This window comes from Ursus americanus, chromosome 25, assembly GCF_024610735.1.
Source record: "Ursus americanus isolate L20-20 chromosome 25, mUrsAme1.1.p, whole genome shotgun sequence".
Classification (NCBI taxonomy): domain Eukaryota; kingdom Metazoa; phylum Chordata; class Mammalia; order Carnivora; family Ursidae; genus Ursus; species Ursus americanus.
The window spans coordinates 34,208,947-34,229,683 of record NC_142151.1 but is presented as its reverse complement, the minus strand read 5'-3'; the positions used below and the strand labels follow the sequence as shown (position 1 = coordinate 34,229,683).

Below are 20,737 nucleotides of genomic sequence, written 5' to 3'. Positions count from 1 at the left end.
AACATAGGGAAAGCCAATTTGAGTCCTAGAAAATGTTTTCTAATGATGGAGTCTGTTAGGTCTTGGAATAATCTCAGCAGGAGAATGTGAAGGCCATATCATAGGAAGGACTTAAAAAAACCTCAATTAAAAATTGAATTTCAGCTGTAAATTGAGCAAATATCTGCAACATAGGAAAGGCAAAACCTTTAGAACATTGCCACGGTTATAACAATTGTTGGAAACTTGTGTGACAGAGAACACCTTGCAATTCACTGCCGTGTGCTGGAAGGTAAAGATCACTGTCGTTTCAAAGAATCATTAGCTGCTTTCTAGAGAAAAAAAAATCTCTTTAATCTTCAAAATACGGTTTCCTAAAGTAAATAATGTGAGGCAGGATGGTCTGGCGACGAGAAGTAGGGGATGCCTGCCATAATTCGACTTTCCCTTGCTGCTGCAAGCATCTCATTCAAAGAAAATGTCCATGTTAAGAAGTTTTGAGTTTCCACCGTGAATGGAAGTTTTGTTAATGAGCACACCATGGACAGACCATGCTCTACTTAGATTTCGGCTCTTTCCTTAGATTTCGCAAGGAATGTGTTCATGTACATAGAGAACCACACTCCCATTAGTACAGAAAAGAGAAAGAAAAAGTTTATTGTACAGAACTGTGTTGTGGACTTTTCATCAGCGCGGGGCTGAACCTCTGAGACTCTCATTTCTTTCCTTCACAAAAGCAGAAGATGAGGTTTAAATGCCTTCCTGTGTATTTAATTTAAAAACACCAGCCACTTTCTTGTTCAGAACTAAGTCCTTTTAATAAAAAAAAAATGGCTCCTTATTCCTCAGATACCTTCCATGCATGAGGTAATGAGCATTTTAGGATTTTAGAAGTACACTGCACTGTAATCCTTTGGATTTTTCTATTTCACAGAATTTGCTACCTATTTTGCTAAATGCCTACAGAGAATTGGTCAAATTCACGCTTTCCTTTTTAAAGATACTGAAGCTCTTCAGTTGTGAAACAGCCTAATGAAAGCAGCCTCTTTATCCTCCTCCCACATTTGCAGACTACTCCGGAACGACTATCTCACATAGGTAGGCATAGCCTCAATGCGTTTTTGGGCTATTTGGGTGGAAATAGAAAAGTCTCGGAGCGAAACAGACTGGTCTAGAGGTAAACAGGCTGGAAGTGTGGGCAGCTGTGTCCGCACAAATAAGACTGCAGTCCCTGCTGCTGCCTCACTTATCAATTTTGACAGGTGACTGTCTTGACTCCCTGGGACATTTATCAAAGAGGACAGATCGTGCCGGATGTCAAGTTTGCCAGAATGACTTTGGTTAGTAGTTGGCTATAAAAAAAATAGGACTCATAAGCACTTGTCATGCAGGGGAAAGATAACATTCCACCTACATAATTTTTGCTGATTTAAAAAAGCCAACTATTTATTTATTGCATTCTATACTCTACCATTGCCACCACCTAAGTTCTAATCTTTTTCATTTCATACCTGGTCCATAGAAATTGACTCCTAATTTGTGTCTCTTCTTTAGGTTTTGTTCCTCCAAATTGGTACTACACACTCCTACAAAACTGGGTCTATTTGGAACACCAGTCTGACTCCATCATGCCTCTTCTAACATGAATTGTCTTCCATGGCCTGTGGTATAAAGTCCAGTTATTCATTATGATATGAAAGGTGTTTCCGGGCACCTGGGTGGCTCAGTCGGTTAGGCGTCTGACTTTGGCTCAGGTCATGATCTCAGGTCCTGGGATCAAGCCCTGTGTTGGGCTCCCCTCAGAGGGGAGCCTGCTTCTCCCTCTTCCTCTGCCCCTCTCCAGGGTCATGTTCTCTCTCTCTCTCAAGTAAATAAAATCTTTTTTTAAAAAAAGGTGTTTCCTTATCTGGCCCCTGCTTACTTGGCTAGCCTTATCCTGTATCTTTCTTTACTTCTCAAAACTTACTCTCCAGTTAGACTGAACTATTTGTGGTTCCCTGAACCAGCTGTGATTGTTGATGCCTTCACATGTTTGTACTTGCTCTTCCCTTAAATGTCTGCTTGTTCAAAATTCTTCTCAGGTGCCATTTCCTCTCTGACCATTCCTCAAAGAGTTAGTCACTGGCTTCCCTGTACCACTTCTGCATATTATAGTGCATGTCTCACAGTAGTGTAATTATGCATGACTTTCTGTTTCCACATCTGACTGTGAGCTCCTTGACGGAAGTCAGTATCTTATTTATTTTTGGCTCTCTGTGGCTCACATAGAATCTGAAATATCATATTGGGCAAAAGTATTTCGGAACTTAACTGGGTCAGACAGATGAAAGGAAAACATCTTCATTTCACAGTAGAAGTGGAAGTCATTTCAAAATCTTTGCTGTAAAAGTAAAATTTAATGGAATATGAAAAATAAAATGTAAAAGTCCTGCATGTTTAATCATATATTATGGGAGTAAAGCCATGATTGGTATTTGCATGCAGAAGGATTCAGAACTTAGAGTGCAATTTTACTTTTTTCTTAGCTTTTTTCCAGCTTTATCAAATGAGATATTGATCAATATTGGGATATTATCAATCTCAATAAAGCTGGAAAAAAGCTCAGACCTACATGTTTTATGTTCATAACATGTATGATAACATACAACATGTAAGTTTAAGGTGTACAATGCGATGATTTGTGTATATTGTGAAATGACTACCACGATGTTACTTAACACCTCTATTCCCTCACGTAATTACTTTTTTTTTTTTTTGGTGGGAAGAGCATTTAAGATCTACTCTTTTAACAATTTTCAAGTATATAATGCAGTACTGTTAATTATCATCACCATTAGACCCCCAGAATTTATTCATCTTGTAGCTGGAAGTTTGTACCCTTTGACCAACATCTTCTTATCCCCCACAACCATCAGTCCCTGGAAGCCACCATTCTACTCCCTATTTCTTTGAGTTTGGCTGTTTTAGATTCCACATATAAGTGAGCACACACAGTATTTATCTTCTACTTATCTCACTGAGCACTAGGTATTTCCTTCATTTTTATGACTGAAAATTATTCTCATACGCATATACCACATTTCCTTTATCCATTCATCCGACGATGGACACTTAGATAATTTACAAGATAATCTCTTTGAAATAGTGATTTCGTTTCCTTTGGGTAAATACCCAGAAGTGGGACTGCTGAATCACAGGCTAGTTCTGGTCTTAACTTCTTGAGGAACCTCTATACTGTTTTCCATAGTGGCTGCACCAATGTATACTCTCACCCACAGTTATTAGGGTACAATTTTCAATCATTGACTACAACAAGCATGAAGTTGTAAAATTAAGGTCTGAGATGAGTTTCTGATGTAAGATATAGATGAAACTTAAGTTATGATACCCTTTTAACTCCAGTAGTAAATTTTGGCAAATATTTATTTAATTTGTAGTAATTTATGTTTAATAAGATCATCAAATATTGTTTCAGCCCTTTCCTTAATCCTCCCCATTCCAACAATTATCAAGTCTTCAAATATGTCTGTTTTGTATATGCTTCTGATCCATCCTTGTCTTTCATTTTCCATTGTTGCTACTACTACTACTACTACTACTACTACTAGTGTTGCCCTTACTCTAGTCTAAAAACAAAACTAATACTTAGTTCATCTTACTTTTAAAAAACAACAAAAAAGTCATTCAACAAATACTGAACGTATAACTAATATGAGAGACATGCAAAGCTGGAAGAAAGGAGCCAAAAGTCAAAAGAGAAACGAGTATATGTTGAAGTTAACATAGACTAATCATTTCCTCTCCTGCTCCCAAACCCAGGAATGTATAAGAAAAGTATCCATTAAAAAATCATGCTTTAAAATAAGAAAAAAAAAAACACTTAGTGGATTGGAAACTGTGAGAAATCTCTGGAAGATGAACAGCACAATAGATCACATTAAAGCCTGAAGCTCAAATAAAGACTGAGAACCAAGGAGTTGATTCTAAAGCTACGCTGAAAGAGTAAGATTCTGAGCTTGGAGTCTCTGGATACACAAGAGGGTGTTGGTGTCATGCACACTGAGGATTCCCTTAGTCCCATTCTCCCCACTAGTTCAGAGCACTAATAGTTACAGGCCAGCCTACTTAACCCTTCCCATAGCCCTTAGAGGTAAGGTTGCATAGCCCCAAACTTAGATATGGGAAACTGAATTAAGTCTGGGGAGAGCTGTCATAGGATTAGAAATTAGAAAGTAAGGGAGGATGGTATTCAAAGGAAGAAGAGCATTTCAAGAAGATGCAGATGCCCAATAGCATCAAATGCTGCTGAAAGTTAAGGAAGTAGAAGGTATAGCTGGGTTCGATCATTCCACTGGTACTTGTCATCCTCAAACTACACTTTAATGGGTTGAGAAATTAATGAGATTTTTAAAAAGTGGCAGATGAACTATTTTTTTAAGATGTTCAGGAAAAGAATAGAGAAGATAGAAGTCAGAGATCAAAACAGGCTTCATTTGAGGTTTTTTTTTTTTTAATTTGTTTTTTATATTTGGGCTTACTGTGGCACTCAGAGTTTTATTCTTTGTATGTAGTTCACGATTCACCTTTCAAGTGCTTGCCTAGACCCTATCATCCATAAGACGTATCGCTTCTCTTCTGAAGGTTCATTTTCTCTTTTCTCCTTAAATATCCTCCACTCGTGGTAAGGAAATTGGCACTTACAATGGTTAAATGGTAGACTATCTATCTATATGCATAGCTAATCTCCATCCCAACTCTTGTACTACATGTTTTCATATATTATCTCACTTAATTTTAATTCTTATTATTGGGCCAACTGTCTGGCTCAGTTGGTAAAGCATGTGACTCTTGATCTCAGGGTCATGAGTTCAAGCCCCAGGCTGGGTATAAAGCTTACTTAAAAAAAAAAAAATCCCTACATATTATTATCTTCTTTGCACAGATGAGGAATCTGAGGCTCAGAGAGGTCACACAGGTATTGTGCAGTGGAGTTTGACTTGAACCCACTTCAGGCTGATTCCAAATATACCTAAAAATAATTTTTCTCCAATCAAAGTGATCTAACCAGACCTTTACTTGTTGGGAATAAATTTTTTTGAGGGGTTTTCTTGCAAATTAGTGGTAGGTTATTTATAGGGGACAATAAATGAGGACTTAATAAAGGTAATTTATTTTATGTAGTTGGAATAGAAGCAAACTAATTTAGGCACGAGAAAATGTTCTAGAACCTTTTTCGGGTTATTAATCTGATATCCAACAGGTATGGATCAGTTAGCATTATTATACTACAGAAGCATACACCTTGTTATATGGCTACTATGCAGTTATGCATGTGCTCAAGATAATTAAGAAAAATGACAGGAAATGGCCCTAAAAGTAAAGTCTCTATACTTGAGAAAAGTCCTTGAGAGAATGTAAGGCTTTCTCTGTTTTTGACACACATAAAGAATAGAACCAGAATCTGGAATAGCCAGTCTGGTTTTTGAAAAAGGGATATTAATGCATTTCCTCCTATGAGAGTCAGATAGTAAAACTAATTGAATATTCACATGTGCTGCCACCTCTATGAATTACTAGGTCTTTGACCTTGTTTACCCATCCGACATCAGATGTTATTGCATGAGACTTCACTACTAAAAATATTTAAGGTGGAAAAATTCTCAATCATAGCATTTGGAAATTTAAACCTTCAAGTCAACACAGAAGAAAGTAAGTAAAAGGATCTCTGGGTCATCTGAAGGAGAGAAACCAAAGTTCCGAGTCCCTTCCACTTTCATTTTAGAGAAAGAGATTGTATTAATTTCTGTACATAGCAGACAGGAAACCATTAAATCTTTCCTAACTAGAAACAGTGATATCTCCAGTCAAGGAATCAGAGTTTTCTTTTAAATTTCCCAACTAAATTGTTCACATGTTCTTAAAGTATATTTAAAACTTTTGTTTAAAAGGATTCCTGTCTTTATTTGGCAGGTATTGATGTGTAAGTCAAAGGAAGGAAAAGTTCTTTAAGGATTATGAACTTCCTGGCTGCAAAAAGGCTCAACAGCTGTCCATGGATCCTTTGGTGACTCATAAACATCCTTTGGAAAACACACTGTCCTTCCAGTGGTTGTTCAGGAGTTTTAGACCTCTCTCCTAAGATAAATCACAGGTAATCACACTTTATAGGATGTGTTAGTTTAAGTTTGTTTATAAAAGAATGTGAAATATTATATACTCTTGACAATTATACACTCTAGGAAAGAACGTATACTCAATTACATGCCAAGGGGGAATCTGAATAAGGAAATAAAATAATGACCATCTATTATTTTTGTAATCATAAAAACTTTTTTTTCGCTTTGATGAAAAAGAAGAAATTCTTGTCTAGTATCTACTACTAATTAGCTACAATAGGTGAATCTTTAACCTCCCTAGGCTTCAGTTTCCTTTGTCAAGTAATCAGGTGTGCTTCTATGGTCTTCCTGGGATTCAAATTCCACCATGTCAAAGATCTCTTAATCTTAATCTTAATTCTCTCCTGCCCAAATACCACTTAATTGTTTTTTATCTAAATCTGTTTATCTATTTTTTATTTTAAAGTTTTGCCTCTAAGATACTGTATTATAACCCAAATACTAATATCCTTTTACATTTGAAAGGAGAGTTCTTATGATTTTCCTTTTTAATGTACACACTTCCTAAGAATAAGCTGTTTATAGCAATCCCCCTTTTGTTACTGCTTCTGATATAAGGCTTCACTTCCTACTGGGTGGAATCTATGACTTTAAAACCTGGTCTCAGGAAAGTGAAGAGCAAATGGTTTCAATGTACTTTAAAGAACAAAGGAAAAAAGTTACAGATTTAACTTTCGAGGTTTTGCTACTGAAAAACAAATAGAAATATGAAAAGGGAATATCTACAAGAAGGCAAGGACAATGAAATAAAAACACAGGTAAGAGTGTTTGTAGGACTGATCAACTTTTAATCTTGGCTGGTGAATAATTTCTGCTGTAAAACTCCCAACTCACAATTAGGCTTGGCTTTTGAAATAGTGGACTCTATAACTTGCATCAACCAAGTACAAACACATATTGCCTTAAATGTCCTGTCCTAAGAGATGAAATCTGGTCATTTAAAATCTGATTATATAGTTAAGTGTCATATCTCAGTTCAATCAAAGTGATTACCAACTTAAAAAAAATTATTTGCTTCATTACCACATTCTAAACACCCTACTAGCCAATGAAGAGATAGAGTCAGAGGCTTTGTGACAATGTGTGTGTGTGTGTATCTGTGTGATATGTTTAGGTATGCTTATTAGAACAGTAAATAATAAGTTCCAAATCTAACTAGAAAAAGTTATATTTTCCACAATATTTCATGTGAGGAATGAAACAACTATATGAAAAAAAGAGAACATCTAAAGAGCTGTAGCTCTAAACCTCCTTAGTCATGGAAGCCTTAGATTTGCTAGCCTGAAAGTGTATTTAAAATTAAGTTATTGTTTCAATAAGTCCACTATGTGCTTGGTACTTGGAAGACAAAGATATATAAGAAAAGGTCCTCCACACTGAAGAAGCTCAGAGATTTATGGGGGAGACCAAAGTGGGAACAAGCAATCATACAATAAGGCAAATGGAGGAGGGTGCAGAGCTAGAAACTGAGACCCAGTGCTTATTTATGTGAATAACTGTAATATATTATGTCTGTCAAATATTTAGCTAAGAACCATTTTTGTCTCCTTGTTCTTAATTCTACCTCTAACACAAAGTCAATTCATCAATTCACAAAGGAAGACAGCAAGAGAAGAAGGAACAAGAGAACTACAAAATAGTCTGAAGACAATAAAATGGCATTATTAAATCGTTACCTATACATAATCACTCTAAAAGTAAATGGATTAAATTCTCCCATCAAAAGGCACAGAGTGGCTGGCTAGATTAAAAAACAAAAGACCCAACTGTATGCTTCCTACAAGAGACTCACTTCAGCTTTAAGGACACACTTAGACACAGAGTAAAGGATGGAAAAAGATATTCTATGCAAGTGGAAACTAAAAGAGATCAGGGATAGCTATACTTATGTTTCATAAAATGGACTTTATGTCAAAATTTGTAACAATAGACAAAGAAGGTCATTATATAACCATAAAGCAGTCAATTCATCAACGGGATATGACAATTATAAATTTATTGTCAGCATTAGAGCACCCAAATATATTAAGCAAATACCTACAAATCTGAAGGGAGAAACAGACAAAAATATAATAATAGAAGACTTCGACACCACTTTTGACAATGGGTAGATCATTAATAAGAAACCAGTAAGGAAACACTGAAATTTAGTAAGGAAATACTAAAATATTGAAAATCAGTAAAGAAACATTGAACTTGAAATATACTTCAGGCCAAATGGACCTAACACACATACATAGAACATTTAATCCAACAGTAGCAGAATACACTTTCTTCTCCGACAACACAGAACATTCTCCAGGATAGATTATATGTTAGTTTAAAAAACAAGCTTAGCCAATTTAGAAGACTGACATCATATCAAGTATCTTTTCTCACCACAATTGTATGAAACTTGAATAATAACGGAGGAAAGCTGTAAAATTCACACATATGTGGAAATTTAAACACACTGCTGAACAACTAGTGGTGAAAGATGAACTCAAAAGGAAAATAAAAAATTTATTAAAAAAAAAAAAAGAAAATGAAGATACAACATGCCAAAACTTATCAGATACAGGAAAAGCAGTCCTAAGGAAGAAGTTAGGGTGGTGAATGCCTACATTAAGAAAAGAAAAAAACTCAAATAAACAATCTAATTTTACACCTCAAGGAACTAGAAAAAGAAGAACAAACTAAGACCAAAGTTAGCTATTTTCTTAGTGGAAATAAATAGAGATCAGAAAAATGATAAAAATAATAGACGAAAGTAAGAGCTGATTTTTTAAGATGAGGAAAATCGGCAAAACTTTAGCTAGACTAAGAAAAAAAGAGAGAAGACTCAGATAAAAAAAAATCAGAAATGAAAGAGGAAACATTATAATTGAGACCAAAGATATGCAAAGGATCATGAGATTGCTATGAATAATTACACACCAACAAACTGAATAACCTAGAAGACACATGAACAACTTCCTAGAAACATATAACCTAATAAGTGTGTTAGTGAGGAAGTGGAGAAAAGGAAGGAAACCCTAGTGCACTGTTGGCGGGGATGGAAACTGGTACAGCCACTATGAAAAACAGTATAGAGGTTCCTCAAAAAATTTAAGAAAAAGATTTACCATATAATCCAGCAATCCCACTTTGGGTATACATATCCAAAGGAAATGAATACAAGATACTGAAGAGATATCAGCATTCCCATGTTCATTGCAGTATTATTCACAATAGCCAAGACACAGAAACAACCTAAGCATCCACCGATAGATCAGTGGATAAAGAAAATGTGGTATATACCTCCAATGGAATATTATGCTAATGAAATAAACCAGATGAAGAAAGACAAATACTGTATTCTCATTCATAGGTGTAATCTGAAAAAAAATTGAACTCAGAAACTGTAGAACCATGGTTGCCAGGGACTAGAGAGAGGGGAAAATGGGGGAAATGGTGGTCAAAGTGTAAAAATTTCCAACTATCAGATGAATAAGTTCTGAGAATCTCACATACAGCTTGATGACTTTAATCAACAACACTGTATTACATGCTTGAAAGTTGCTAAGGGAGTAGATCTTAAATGTTCTCACCATACACACAAAAAAAGGTAATTATGTGACAGGTAGAGGTGTTAACAAATCATCTTATTGCAGTTATAATTTCACAATATATACATATATTAAGTCATCATGTTGTATACCATGAACTTATACAATGTTATATGTCAACTATATCTCAATAAAGCTGGAAAAAATAGAATGCAAATGAAGTTTCATGCATAGTGCAGCTCACTCTAGTTTCTTATAGCTAAGAAACCCTGGAAAAAAATGTAAGTACCCAACAAAAAGATGAAATTTCAGTTATGGGAAAAACAACGTACACGGCTGAGCGAGACACACAAAGTGGTAACTGTGGTTACCTTGAATGGTACAACTGCAGAGAATGGTACTTAAAATTTTTATTTTGGACTTCAAATACATATCCTGGATTTACCATAATCTTTGGCTCATAACACACCATCCATATTGATCATGCAAGAGTCTCTTTTATTTGTATTAAGTTTGATTATTTAATACACAGTGAATACCAGTGAACTCACTATATAATTATACACCAGAGCATTACTGAGAGCTTAAGTCTAAAGGAGAAAGGGGAGAACTGTCATGCCATTATAAAACACATCCTCTTTAAAGATTCCAATATTTTTTTCAAAGACAATAATTTGGTGGAAAAAAATCCCAACTGGGATTATTTTCCATTTTTCTAATTAAAAAATAAACACTGTGTTGAAATAAAATAATTTGTAGTGCCTACAGCCTGCATCTGCCATTTCTGCTTGGCAAATATTTATGGGTTAGCTTGTTCTAAACGCTAAAGCTAAAGTCTGAGATAATATGGAGAGATGTGCTACTTTGTACGCATTGGTAAAGTATGGTACTAGACATAGACCAGTGTGTGGCCTTATGAGTGTGTATGCTCTCTATAAAAACCTGTAAAATGGGGGTTGATATGATTGAAATGTTAAAATACTTGTAAAATTTTAAGGATCTGACTATGCATTTGTATCATTTTGCTCAAGTGAGTTACGTGGGAGAACCAGATGAGACAAATCATTCCAACTAACATCGGTATCCCCATGGAGCTCACATGTGAGGGTGCTAGGGCTCTGAAGGTCAGTGGTCCGTTTAAGAGACAGAGCTAGAACTGGGACCACATTCCTTGTTTGGACTTGTTCACCTAGATTATATTGCCTCTGGAAGGAACATTGGAATCCTTATATGGAATTTGCTTTATAGTGAAAAGACAGCTCTCCTTTCTATGCTCCTATGAAAACAGTTCTTTGATATTGGGGAATATGATTTGATATGCAAATATTCACCTTAAACACAACCTCTAACACCTTTCAGTAATGCAAAGCAATCATCTGAACGTGTATCATGAGTACCTGTGAACAAAAACCGGATGTCAGGATTTTGATAAAATTCATATATGTAGTGGAAAGAATCTTCATTTTATATCTAGATTCCTAATAAAATAAATGTGCCCTTGGTTACATTGTTTAATAACCAACTTGGAAGGTTAAATTTGCTTTTCGTTGTTTTCTTAGGAAATAAAGTTTAGTGTCGTCATGATCAGTGAGGTGAAAGATAGATGGGCTTCGTATTTGTTTTATGAAATTACATGAACAAATTAACAATAATACTAATCTCATTTCTTTCAGTAAGAAATCTAAAAGAATTACAACAACTTCGATGGCTACTTCCAACTTTATGACATTTTCTTTCTAGTCACTTCTTACGGAGAATTTTTTTTTTTAATTAGAAAATCACAACTTAGGAAAAGCCTTAATTTCGTAAACATGGGTTTTCAAATTAAGAAATTCTGAGTTACCTCTGCTTGGAATAATAGGATTATATAAAATGCGATTACAAAGTCTCAGCCTCAACTAAGGTTCAAGTACTGAAACTAGGTCAACCATATAACGTAGTATGTAGCGAGGACATTTTTGAAGGTGAAAGAAGGTGTTATACCCAACTAATGAATCATCGAGCCTTACATCGGAAACCGGGGATGTACTGTATGGTGACTAACATAATATAATAAAAAATCATTAAAAAAAAAAAGAAAGAAGGCGTTATTCATAATTAAAGTGTAACCTTAGCCATATGTGGGGACAACTTAGGGCACACCAGCATGTATGGTTATCCTAACAGGGACTGAATTCCGTCATTCTTTACCTATGCAAATTAGCTTGTCTATTTGCTAGGGTTCTCCAGCTTCTCAGTGTGAGGTAAAACATGCATATCTTTCTTGTTAGAATGGCAAAAACAACACAAAATCCAAATTTTCTTCTTTTACAATCTGGCACAAGCATATGCTTAAATTCACTTACTCCAATGACCAGACTGTTAATTGAAATATTAAGATAAAATCAAAGACTTTCACACTTTATTTCACATTTCTATTTTCTATCAGCTCTCTTCTCCCCCCTCCACACCCTTTCACCTTTCTATTTGTATTCAGGACGCTTAGAAAATAAGAAGAGTAGCAGCAATGGTCAGTAATTTATTCACTCCTCGAGCAAATGCTGCTGAATACCCACCGTGTGCTAAAGGATGTGCTAGGTAGGCTCTCCTGGTCATATCAAGGTAATTCGAAGTGGTCTCTTTAAAAAAGACAAACTATTTAGAAGAAATAGAGAAGTACATAAATAACTATAACCCAAGGCATAATGTAAAACATATTTATAGAATGTGATATGGGAGTTCAGTGGTGGGACAGTGTGAGGAAGGCATTTGAGGAGCAGAAATTCTCAAAAGATGCAGAGGAAGGAAAGTACTGAGCTTTCTCTGAGTATTGTTGTGCTGCAGAGTTTGACCCCAAGATGCCTGAAAAAGTAGGGGGGTGACAGAGGACGAATTTTAGACTTAATTCAAGGAGTAGAGTCATACAAGATGATGAATGGGGGAGACATCCATTGAGAACTCCATTTGAGAAGGGCTAGTCTGGCAGCAAGTGGAGAGTGGACGGATTTCAGAGGCTAGAGAATGGCCCCAGGAGACCAAGAAAGAGCCTAGAGATAATCTCCTACACAAGGGAGGAAGCAGTGGGGACATGAAGGAGAAACATACCCCAGAGAATCTAGAAATATAAGCCCCACTACACGACAACTTCTGGGTTGGTCTCCATGACTAAGATTTTAATCTGCTATAATTTGAGAAAATGGTGATGTCATGAATAGATACTTCAATGAACCAACTCTGATAGAATACCATCTTATCTTAAATGTTCAAGTAATAAAAATATTTTCACACTTCATCTAGATCAGTTTTCAATTCAATAAATTTCCCACAAGAATGAAACTTATTAAGGTGATTTTTTTAAATGGATGATTTTATTGCCCCAACGGTAAGTGGTGTAAAATTATTTCAGATATTTCATTAATAATTCTAAAATGTGACTAACAAGTAGAATAAAAGGGACTGGTGAAATATAAAGCATCCAGTGAATCAAAATAATTCTGAAAATGCTACACTTTCACACTCTACGCACTATTTTCTCTTTTCTCTAATATCTACCATACATATGGATAATATTATCATCTCTTTATAAGTTATGTTTCATACCAAACATGTTCTTTCCATCATTGGTTTCAAACTCCTTAACACATTTCCCAGAGACCGTCAGAGTCCGGGCTGGCTACTAGGGGAGGCTCTCAGTTCTCTGTCCATTGTTGTTTTTCACAAATTTGCAGGATGATCTCTCGGTGAGGAAGTTATAAAGGAGGTACTAGGGTGGATTAGGGGATATATCAAATTCATATCAAGTATGAGATTCTTCTAAGATGATAATCAGCAGGGATCAATTTGCATCGAGACCATTAAAATTCTATTTCATTACTTATCTCTCCTCATTTTCCTGCATTTTGGGCCTTTCTTTAGAAGTGTTGAACTGAAACAAAAATGATGCTTGGATTAGAACCCCTGACGCAAAGAACAAATATCTCTATTCACAATAGCCAAGATACAGAAACAACTTAAGTGTCTGTCAGTGGAGGAATAGATAAAGCAGATGCGGTTTATATATGTGTGTTATGTGTGTGTGTGTGTTGTGTGTGTGTGTGTGTGTGGCCGTGAGAAAGAAGGAAATCCTGCCATTTGCAACAGCAGAGATGGATCTCAAGAGCATTATGATAAGTGAAAGAAGTCAGAGAAACATAAATTTGCACAGTATCATTATCTGTGGAATCTAAAAAAAGAAAAAACAAGTCAAACTCATTGAAACACAGAGTCAGAGTCAAAAGATGGTTACCAGAGACTAGGGGTGGGGGTGCAGCAAATAGGGAGACATTGCAGAAAGGTACAAACTTAATAACAAAGGAACATAGATCCAGGAGAAAGGGAGAGGACATCTGTTGTAACTGCATGGTGGTCACAGGTTCCTTTCCAATTCTCTCGTACAAAAAGGTACAAAGGGACTGCATTGCTCAAAAGCTGGTCCATGCAGACAACAACGGGAATCCTCCTTCATTCATTCATCAAATATGAGCACCCACTATGGAGTGGGTGCTGTGATGCAATGATAAATGGGCCAATAAGGTCTCTGCCCTTACAGTCTAGAAAGGAGCCACCACGTTCTACACGCGCACACGAGATGTTTCCCTAAGTTCATTTCACAAGTCATGAAGCTGCTGGAAAAATATGACTGAAATCTAGTTAATGCTTATCCTCTTGTTACTTTTTTGAATGACCGTCTCCTTGATTCATAATTCTCTTCTCTTGAACTACGTAAGAGAGAGATTATCTACTGAGATTGTCACAAATACTGTGAACCTACTCACAGGGACCCAGGTCTGGAAAATAAATTTTGCAGAATGACACTTCTCAGCAAAGCACAAGGGCTTCCTTAGGCTTTGCATAAGAATTGCCCAGAGGAACCTAATTGATATGCTAAATGCTCTTTCTTATTTACAGATAGGGGCCTAGGTTTGGTTTTCAGCTGATACATACATAGAACGCTGACATCCACTTGTCCTCCTCTCCTTTCTACCTTTTAATACCTCTTCAAGCCAACTTCTGAATTCCTTCTTATTTTGAGGACCACATATCCAGAAGCGGAACTCGAGGTGCACTTAATTCAGGCTGTTGGGTATTCAGCCTGATATGGGGGGGGGGAGTAGAAATGATTTTGAGTGGCATTTCTAGGTGATGAAAACAGCCAGACTTCGAAGTGTTGCGTAAATTATTTGCTTGTCTTGGCTACCTTGATGTTTTATACTATCAAAATATTGGACTTTAATATTAGTCCAATATTACTTCTCTGACTCTTCTCCATCACCACTGACTTTTGAGAGTTAACGGGAAATGCTGCAGAAAATTCAGCATCTTCCTTGCACTCAGGCAGGGACAAACATATCTTTATTAGGGGTTGGATGAAAGGGCTCCATATTTCTTGAAGCCTTTCCCTTTAAATTATTTCTGGTAGAGGCTGGATTTGAGATCTGCCTCTGACTTGCTAAGGGCTATTTATGATTTATTTCAACCTTTAGCTGGCTCTGGAAAAAAATGCACAAAGTTGAAAATAAAGAAGAGAAGACGCTTAATCCTCAGTGGTATTTCAGTGGTACGGAGCACCCGGACTCTTACGATGGGTGCATTATTCAAATTTTGATATTTTTATTCTTTCTCCCACAAATAAAATTAAAATCCTTTATCATTTTTAATTAGAGAACAAGTGCCATCATTTTTAAAAGAGAACACATTTAAAGCTGTGAGTCTTTTAATGCAGGCTGGTCCTTGGAGACTTTTCTGAAGCACCGTGAGGAAATTTTAAAGCCAGTCAAATAATTTTCCTAGGCAAAGTGGTGATAGGCCATGGTGAGATATGGGTGTCATTAAAATTTCATAGAGGTCCCTAACACAGCAGAGTCACCCTAACATTGACACGAGGACTATAATATCTCCAAAGAAGCATTTGCTGCCTATCATGGCTCTGAAGGGAGCTGTTACAGTCTATCAATGCAATAATCTGCATGTTAAAAAGTCCCTAAATATGTATTTACAAGATAGTCAGATCTGTTTTGGTCTATTGGGTCAATAATCCATGCACTCAAAGTCCCTAAATATGTATGCACAAGATAGACAGATCAGCTTTGGTTCACTGAGTCAATAGCAAGCAGGCCTTTAAAAACGGGCTCTACAGTTGCAAAGTTAGCGTTTTAGCAAGTTCAGAAATGCAGTTCTGTGCACTTCCTGTCTTTTAGAGAGTGGTTTTATTATGCTAGTTTCAGTGGATGCCAGAAGCTGTGTTTCCCTTTGGCATATGATATTTTGCTTTTAAAAAAGTCAGAAGAAAAACCACCGTAGCCCAAACTATATTGCAGCTTGGAGGCACATAATGGAAACACAGGCATTTAGGCAAAGCCCTGTGCGCAGGGGTGGATGCTGTCCTTCCAGGCCATGCCTCAGCCCTCTCTGCCTCACCATCCCTATGCATCCGCCTCTCCGCTCGCCTGGCTATGCTGCTGCAGCCTTTGCTCCCTGCCACCCCGTCAGACTCATTCTGGCAGCCAGAGAGATCTTGCTAGGGCTTCAGCTCTTCTGTAACAACTTCCCATCCTCACAGTAAAAGTGAAAGGTGCCTCAAGTCCCTTCTCCCTCTGGCTTCCTCTCCTACCACTCTGGTCCTCGTCAGGGCTGCCGGAGCGCACTGGCCTCTGCTGTTCCTTACCCACGCCAGGCATGCTTCCGCTTCAGGTCCTTGGCACTTCCCCTTCCCACATGGCTAGCTCTCTTACTTTCCCTAAGTTTCCTGTGAGAGAGGCCTTCCCGGACCCCCCTGTATAAGACAGCAAGAGCCCGTCCCAACACCATGCATTTCCTTTCTCCATTACCCATGCTGTTGCTCTCCGTTAGCACTTCCCATCCCCGAACGTATTGTGACTTTCCTTTTTGTTTCGTGTCCACCTTTCTCCCCTACAGGTTAAGCTGCCCCTGCAGGGGCTTCATGAGTCGCATGTTTAGATAAGAGCGTGGCCTATTTTAAGTGCTCATTAAATACTGAAGGGAGAAACGAATGAGAGCAGATGGAAAGGGAATCTTCCTCTACTTCTGCGACTGCATGCTGACATGCGCTCGTGCTTAGGTTGAGGAGAAATGAGTATCTTTTTCTGAGATCAAGTCCTCTCTTTGGCCATTAGACCTGCCTCTTGTAATATTCTCCAAGTGGCACAGAAGCAGTCCCTCTGGAAGGTGCTCGCCCATCGCATCCTCAGAGCTCCTGGAGGAGCTGAGGTCATCTTAGCTGGTCACAGAAGCACTTGACCAGTGTGCGTCTAAGTACAACGGTGCAGGAGACGGCACTGTCATTTCGAAATCTCCCCACTTGATGTGGCATCCACGATCAGCTCTGCTGACGGCCGTGGACTAGATTTTACCATCTCATCTCACACAGCCATGAGGGATGGTGTGTGCCACTCTGCCACATAACCGGAACAGACTGAGGAGTACTAGGTAGCACCATTATTCTCTCCAAAACCTGGTAAATTATCCTTGGGCTATTCCCCCACGCCTCCGCCCCCATGTTTAACCATGTGTCACAGTAACTTCTTCCTTATTTAAATTTCACAGGAACATTCTTACTTCAATCACTCAGAAAGATGCCTTCAGCAAGAGAATCACAGCTGACAGCAAATTAATGACTATGATGCTGTGATTAGTTGAGATTACAGGCTACAGAGGCCCTGTCTGAGCATTTACCACTGTCGTCATACTGATGCTGCCATCTATTAGGGATTTGTAGTGTTCAAAAAAGAGAATATAGTGCAGCTACAGTAAGCCCCATAGAAAGGTAAGGCAATTTGTCTGTATTGGAATATTCAATGATATGCTAATTAATTAACATAATTTTTACTGTTAACCTGCTAGCCTAAGCAAGTCATTCTTCCATGCCCTCCCTCCAAACACAGATTTATTTTAATAAAGCTTGAAGGCACACACTAAATAAAAAGCTGCAGTGGTCCAGGTAATTCCAGTCCCTAAACCCAAAGTATTCATTAGCTGAAAGAAAAACACCATTTAATCTTCAATTATTTGGGTAAGTGACTCAATTTTGTAATTTATTTTTCATGAGAAGACAAAACTTAATAGATATTTCAGTACATACCAGTCCTTGAATGGATTTATAAAATAAAACTCTTCAATCAACTTAACGGAGAAGGGATAAAAAATTAGCAGGAACAACAACAATGCTGAAACTATCTACTCAGAGGCTAGGTATCATTGCATGGCCTTCCAAATTCTGGAAGAAAAGAAATAATGATTTCTTTTCTTTTTTTTTTTTTTTAAGATTTTATTTATTATTTATGTGACAGAGAGACAGCCAGTGAGAGAGGGAACACTGCAGGGGGAGTGGGAGAGGAAGAAGCAGGCTCCCAGCGGAGGAGCCCGATGTGGGACTCGATCCCGGAACGCCGGGATCACGCCCTGAGCCGAAGGCAGACGCTTAACGACTGCGCTACCCGGGCACCCCAAGAAATAATGATTTCTGTAATCCCCAGCAATGACTTTTGAGGGGGAAGATTTCAAATAAACGTCTATTTGCTTTAGGTGAGCTTCGCTGAATCGGCCTTATTTGATTTCAGATCCTCCTAAGGGAAGAGATTTCAGGATTTCCTGGTCGTGAAACGGAAAAGAACATTTTGCTGAACTTGTATGACATCATCTAAAGCATTAAAAGGGCAGATAATCATGAGTTCTCTACCTGTTTACCAAAGCTTCTTTACCTCCTCAATCTACTTTATTTCCAAATGTCAGAGTGGTTTGAAACCTTTCAAAGATTTATAGACTGCAGCAGCAGAGGAAATATTAGGATAAATCCTTTAACTTTTGTGAAAGATTTTAAATAATTAATCGACGGGCTTTTGGAATTGTTATATATCACAGTACAGATACTCTAACGTATACTGTGTGAAGGCTACACAACAAAGGGCATTAGGGCATTTCTCTTTCTAGAAAGTCAGTGAAACTACTTTTCATGGCACATACTTGAGTCACAAAAAGAACACTGAATGAGTGAAAGAAAACAGAACTAATATAAAACAATTTAGTTTATCAATTAAAATCAAAATACTATACGATGAATGAAAATAATAAGCACAATCCTCGTTTTAAATATAATTTCTTTTTCAAGCTCTACTTGGAAATTATTGTGTATTACAGAAAGAAGAAAAACTGTGGCTGCCATAATCCTATTTATAAAAATCAGCAAAAATGCGAGCAAATTATTTGCAAGCTTATATTACAAAAATGTTTTCCAATGTATTTAAAATACTAGACACGAACAGCCAAAACAAACAATACTTAAAAGAACTTACCCTCGATATGTAAGAGAAAATATTTCTCACGGTAATAAAGTAATTTTTTCTTTGTTATGCAAAACCCCTCGACCATAACTTCATGAAGAAATGTGAAGTGGTGTGAAAATGATCTTACCTCATATTCAAAGTCCTCTGTTCTGTCTGCATCAGCAGGCAAGCTGGAAAGATACTCATTGTCCTCATAAAATTCATGCTCCATCGGATGAAGAGAATGGCAGCTATGGGGAAGGTAGCGAGATGATAGAAATGGATCAAAAGGGTTGTTTTCAAGATTAAAACTGTTTTTAGAATTTCACTTGTTTTCTCTGCTTTGCCATAAGACCTGTAGCGATCCAACCTTTGAGCGAACTAGAAGCTCAGAAAGAGCAATTGCTTTTCTTTCTCCCACCCGTGCGGTCTGTCAATTTGATTTTCTGAGAGAATACCAAGAGTAAGGAAGGGCCCATGGACAGAACTGCACTCTAAAGAGTCTGATGCAAAATCTCTGACAGGCCCTGGTACTTCATACTCCCTGGCCCGTTTCCATTCCACCAAATGTGACTGGCTCCATACATGATGTGTGGCCTTTGGGACTGCAGTCCACCCGAAGAGGGGGATTTTGTAACAAAGTACTACCCATTTCAGAATACACAGCCCCAGACTGTTTTTTGACATCTGTTTTCAAAAGCACCTATTTTTCAGATTGTAAAACATACTCACCTTGCCCTCATTCCCTAAGACTCTTTCCTTGTTCTCTCTCATAACCCATATTTTTTCCCCTCTTTCACAGAGGGCCCGTGAACACATATTAAACAGCATTCATGGTGATACCTCACTTGAATTCCTATAAGCCAACGGATTTCATAACCCCTTCTGGAAATTCAGAGAGGATTAAAGGAAATGAGGGAGACCTGGGGCACTGCACACAACTTTTATATATCTCATTTTGGAAAAATATTTTAAGTAATTTATAGAGTGCTTTAAAATTACTATATGACATGATATGGATACTATACATTAGACCATATGAAGGCCAAGTAAAGTTTAAAAGCAAAGGGCATGAGGGCATCTCCATTTCTAGAAGTCAGTGAAAAAGACTCAGTGCAATTAACCAAGTTGGTGGCAGGTGAGACCTCTAAGCCCTGCCAGTGTGGACATTACTGACAAACTGGAGTTAGTAGTATAAATTAGTTTCTTTATCTCTAGGCCAAAGGCGCACGAGAGGGACGCCTCCTGGTGTCCTCACCCAGTCAATGTAAATATTCTACCAGTCTCTTCTCGCTGCTATCTATGGCTGTCATCTCCATATAGGGTTAATCGACGTGAACCCTAATAGCAAAAGCAATACATGCAAGATCTTGTTTGCTGGTCTAACAGGTAAACCGTCCTTGCTTAAATTTGGTCTGGCTCTGAAAACCCATTTGGGCTGATGAACGATTAAGCTTACTGCTTTGCGTACCTAACATGTTTCTCTTGTCTTTCAGTTGGTAAGAAGGGAGCCCTGCCAGGAGGAACACCTTATTCATTCAATAAACATTTATTGTCTACCAGATGCCAGGCCCTCTGCCAAGCGCTGGAAATCCATTGGTTCACCAAATCCTATCAATTCTTGCCCTGTTCATTGGGAAGAGCAGTAAAGTGAGAATGTCAACATAATGTGATACTTCAGGGGAAATATGGAATCTGAGAACAGATGGGGGGGATGTCCCTACTGCAACTTCAGGAAGTTTGCTAGAAGAGGTTGCCT

At 37.6% G+C, this 20,737-nt stretch overlaps 1 protein-coding gene across 1 annotated transcript in view; it reads right to left on the bottom strand.

The window, feature by feature from the left end:
• Positions 1 to 20,737, bottom strand: part of PDZRN4 (PDZ domain containing ring finger 4) — a 346,930-nt gene that overhangs the window by 38,202 nt on the left and 287,991 nt on the right. Inside the window, exon 5 of the mRNA XM_045801265.2 lies at positions 19,127 to 19,229. Within this exon, the coding sequence (XP_045657221.2) occupies positions 19,127 to 19,229 (103 nt within the window). The remainder of the gene's footprint in view (positions 1 to 19,126; positions 19,230 to 20,737) is intronic.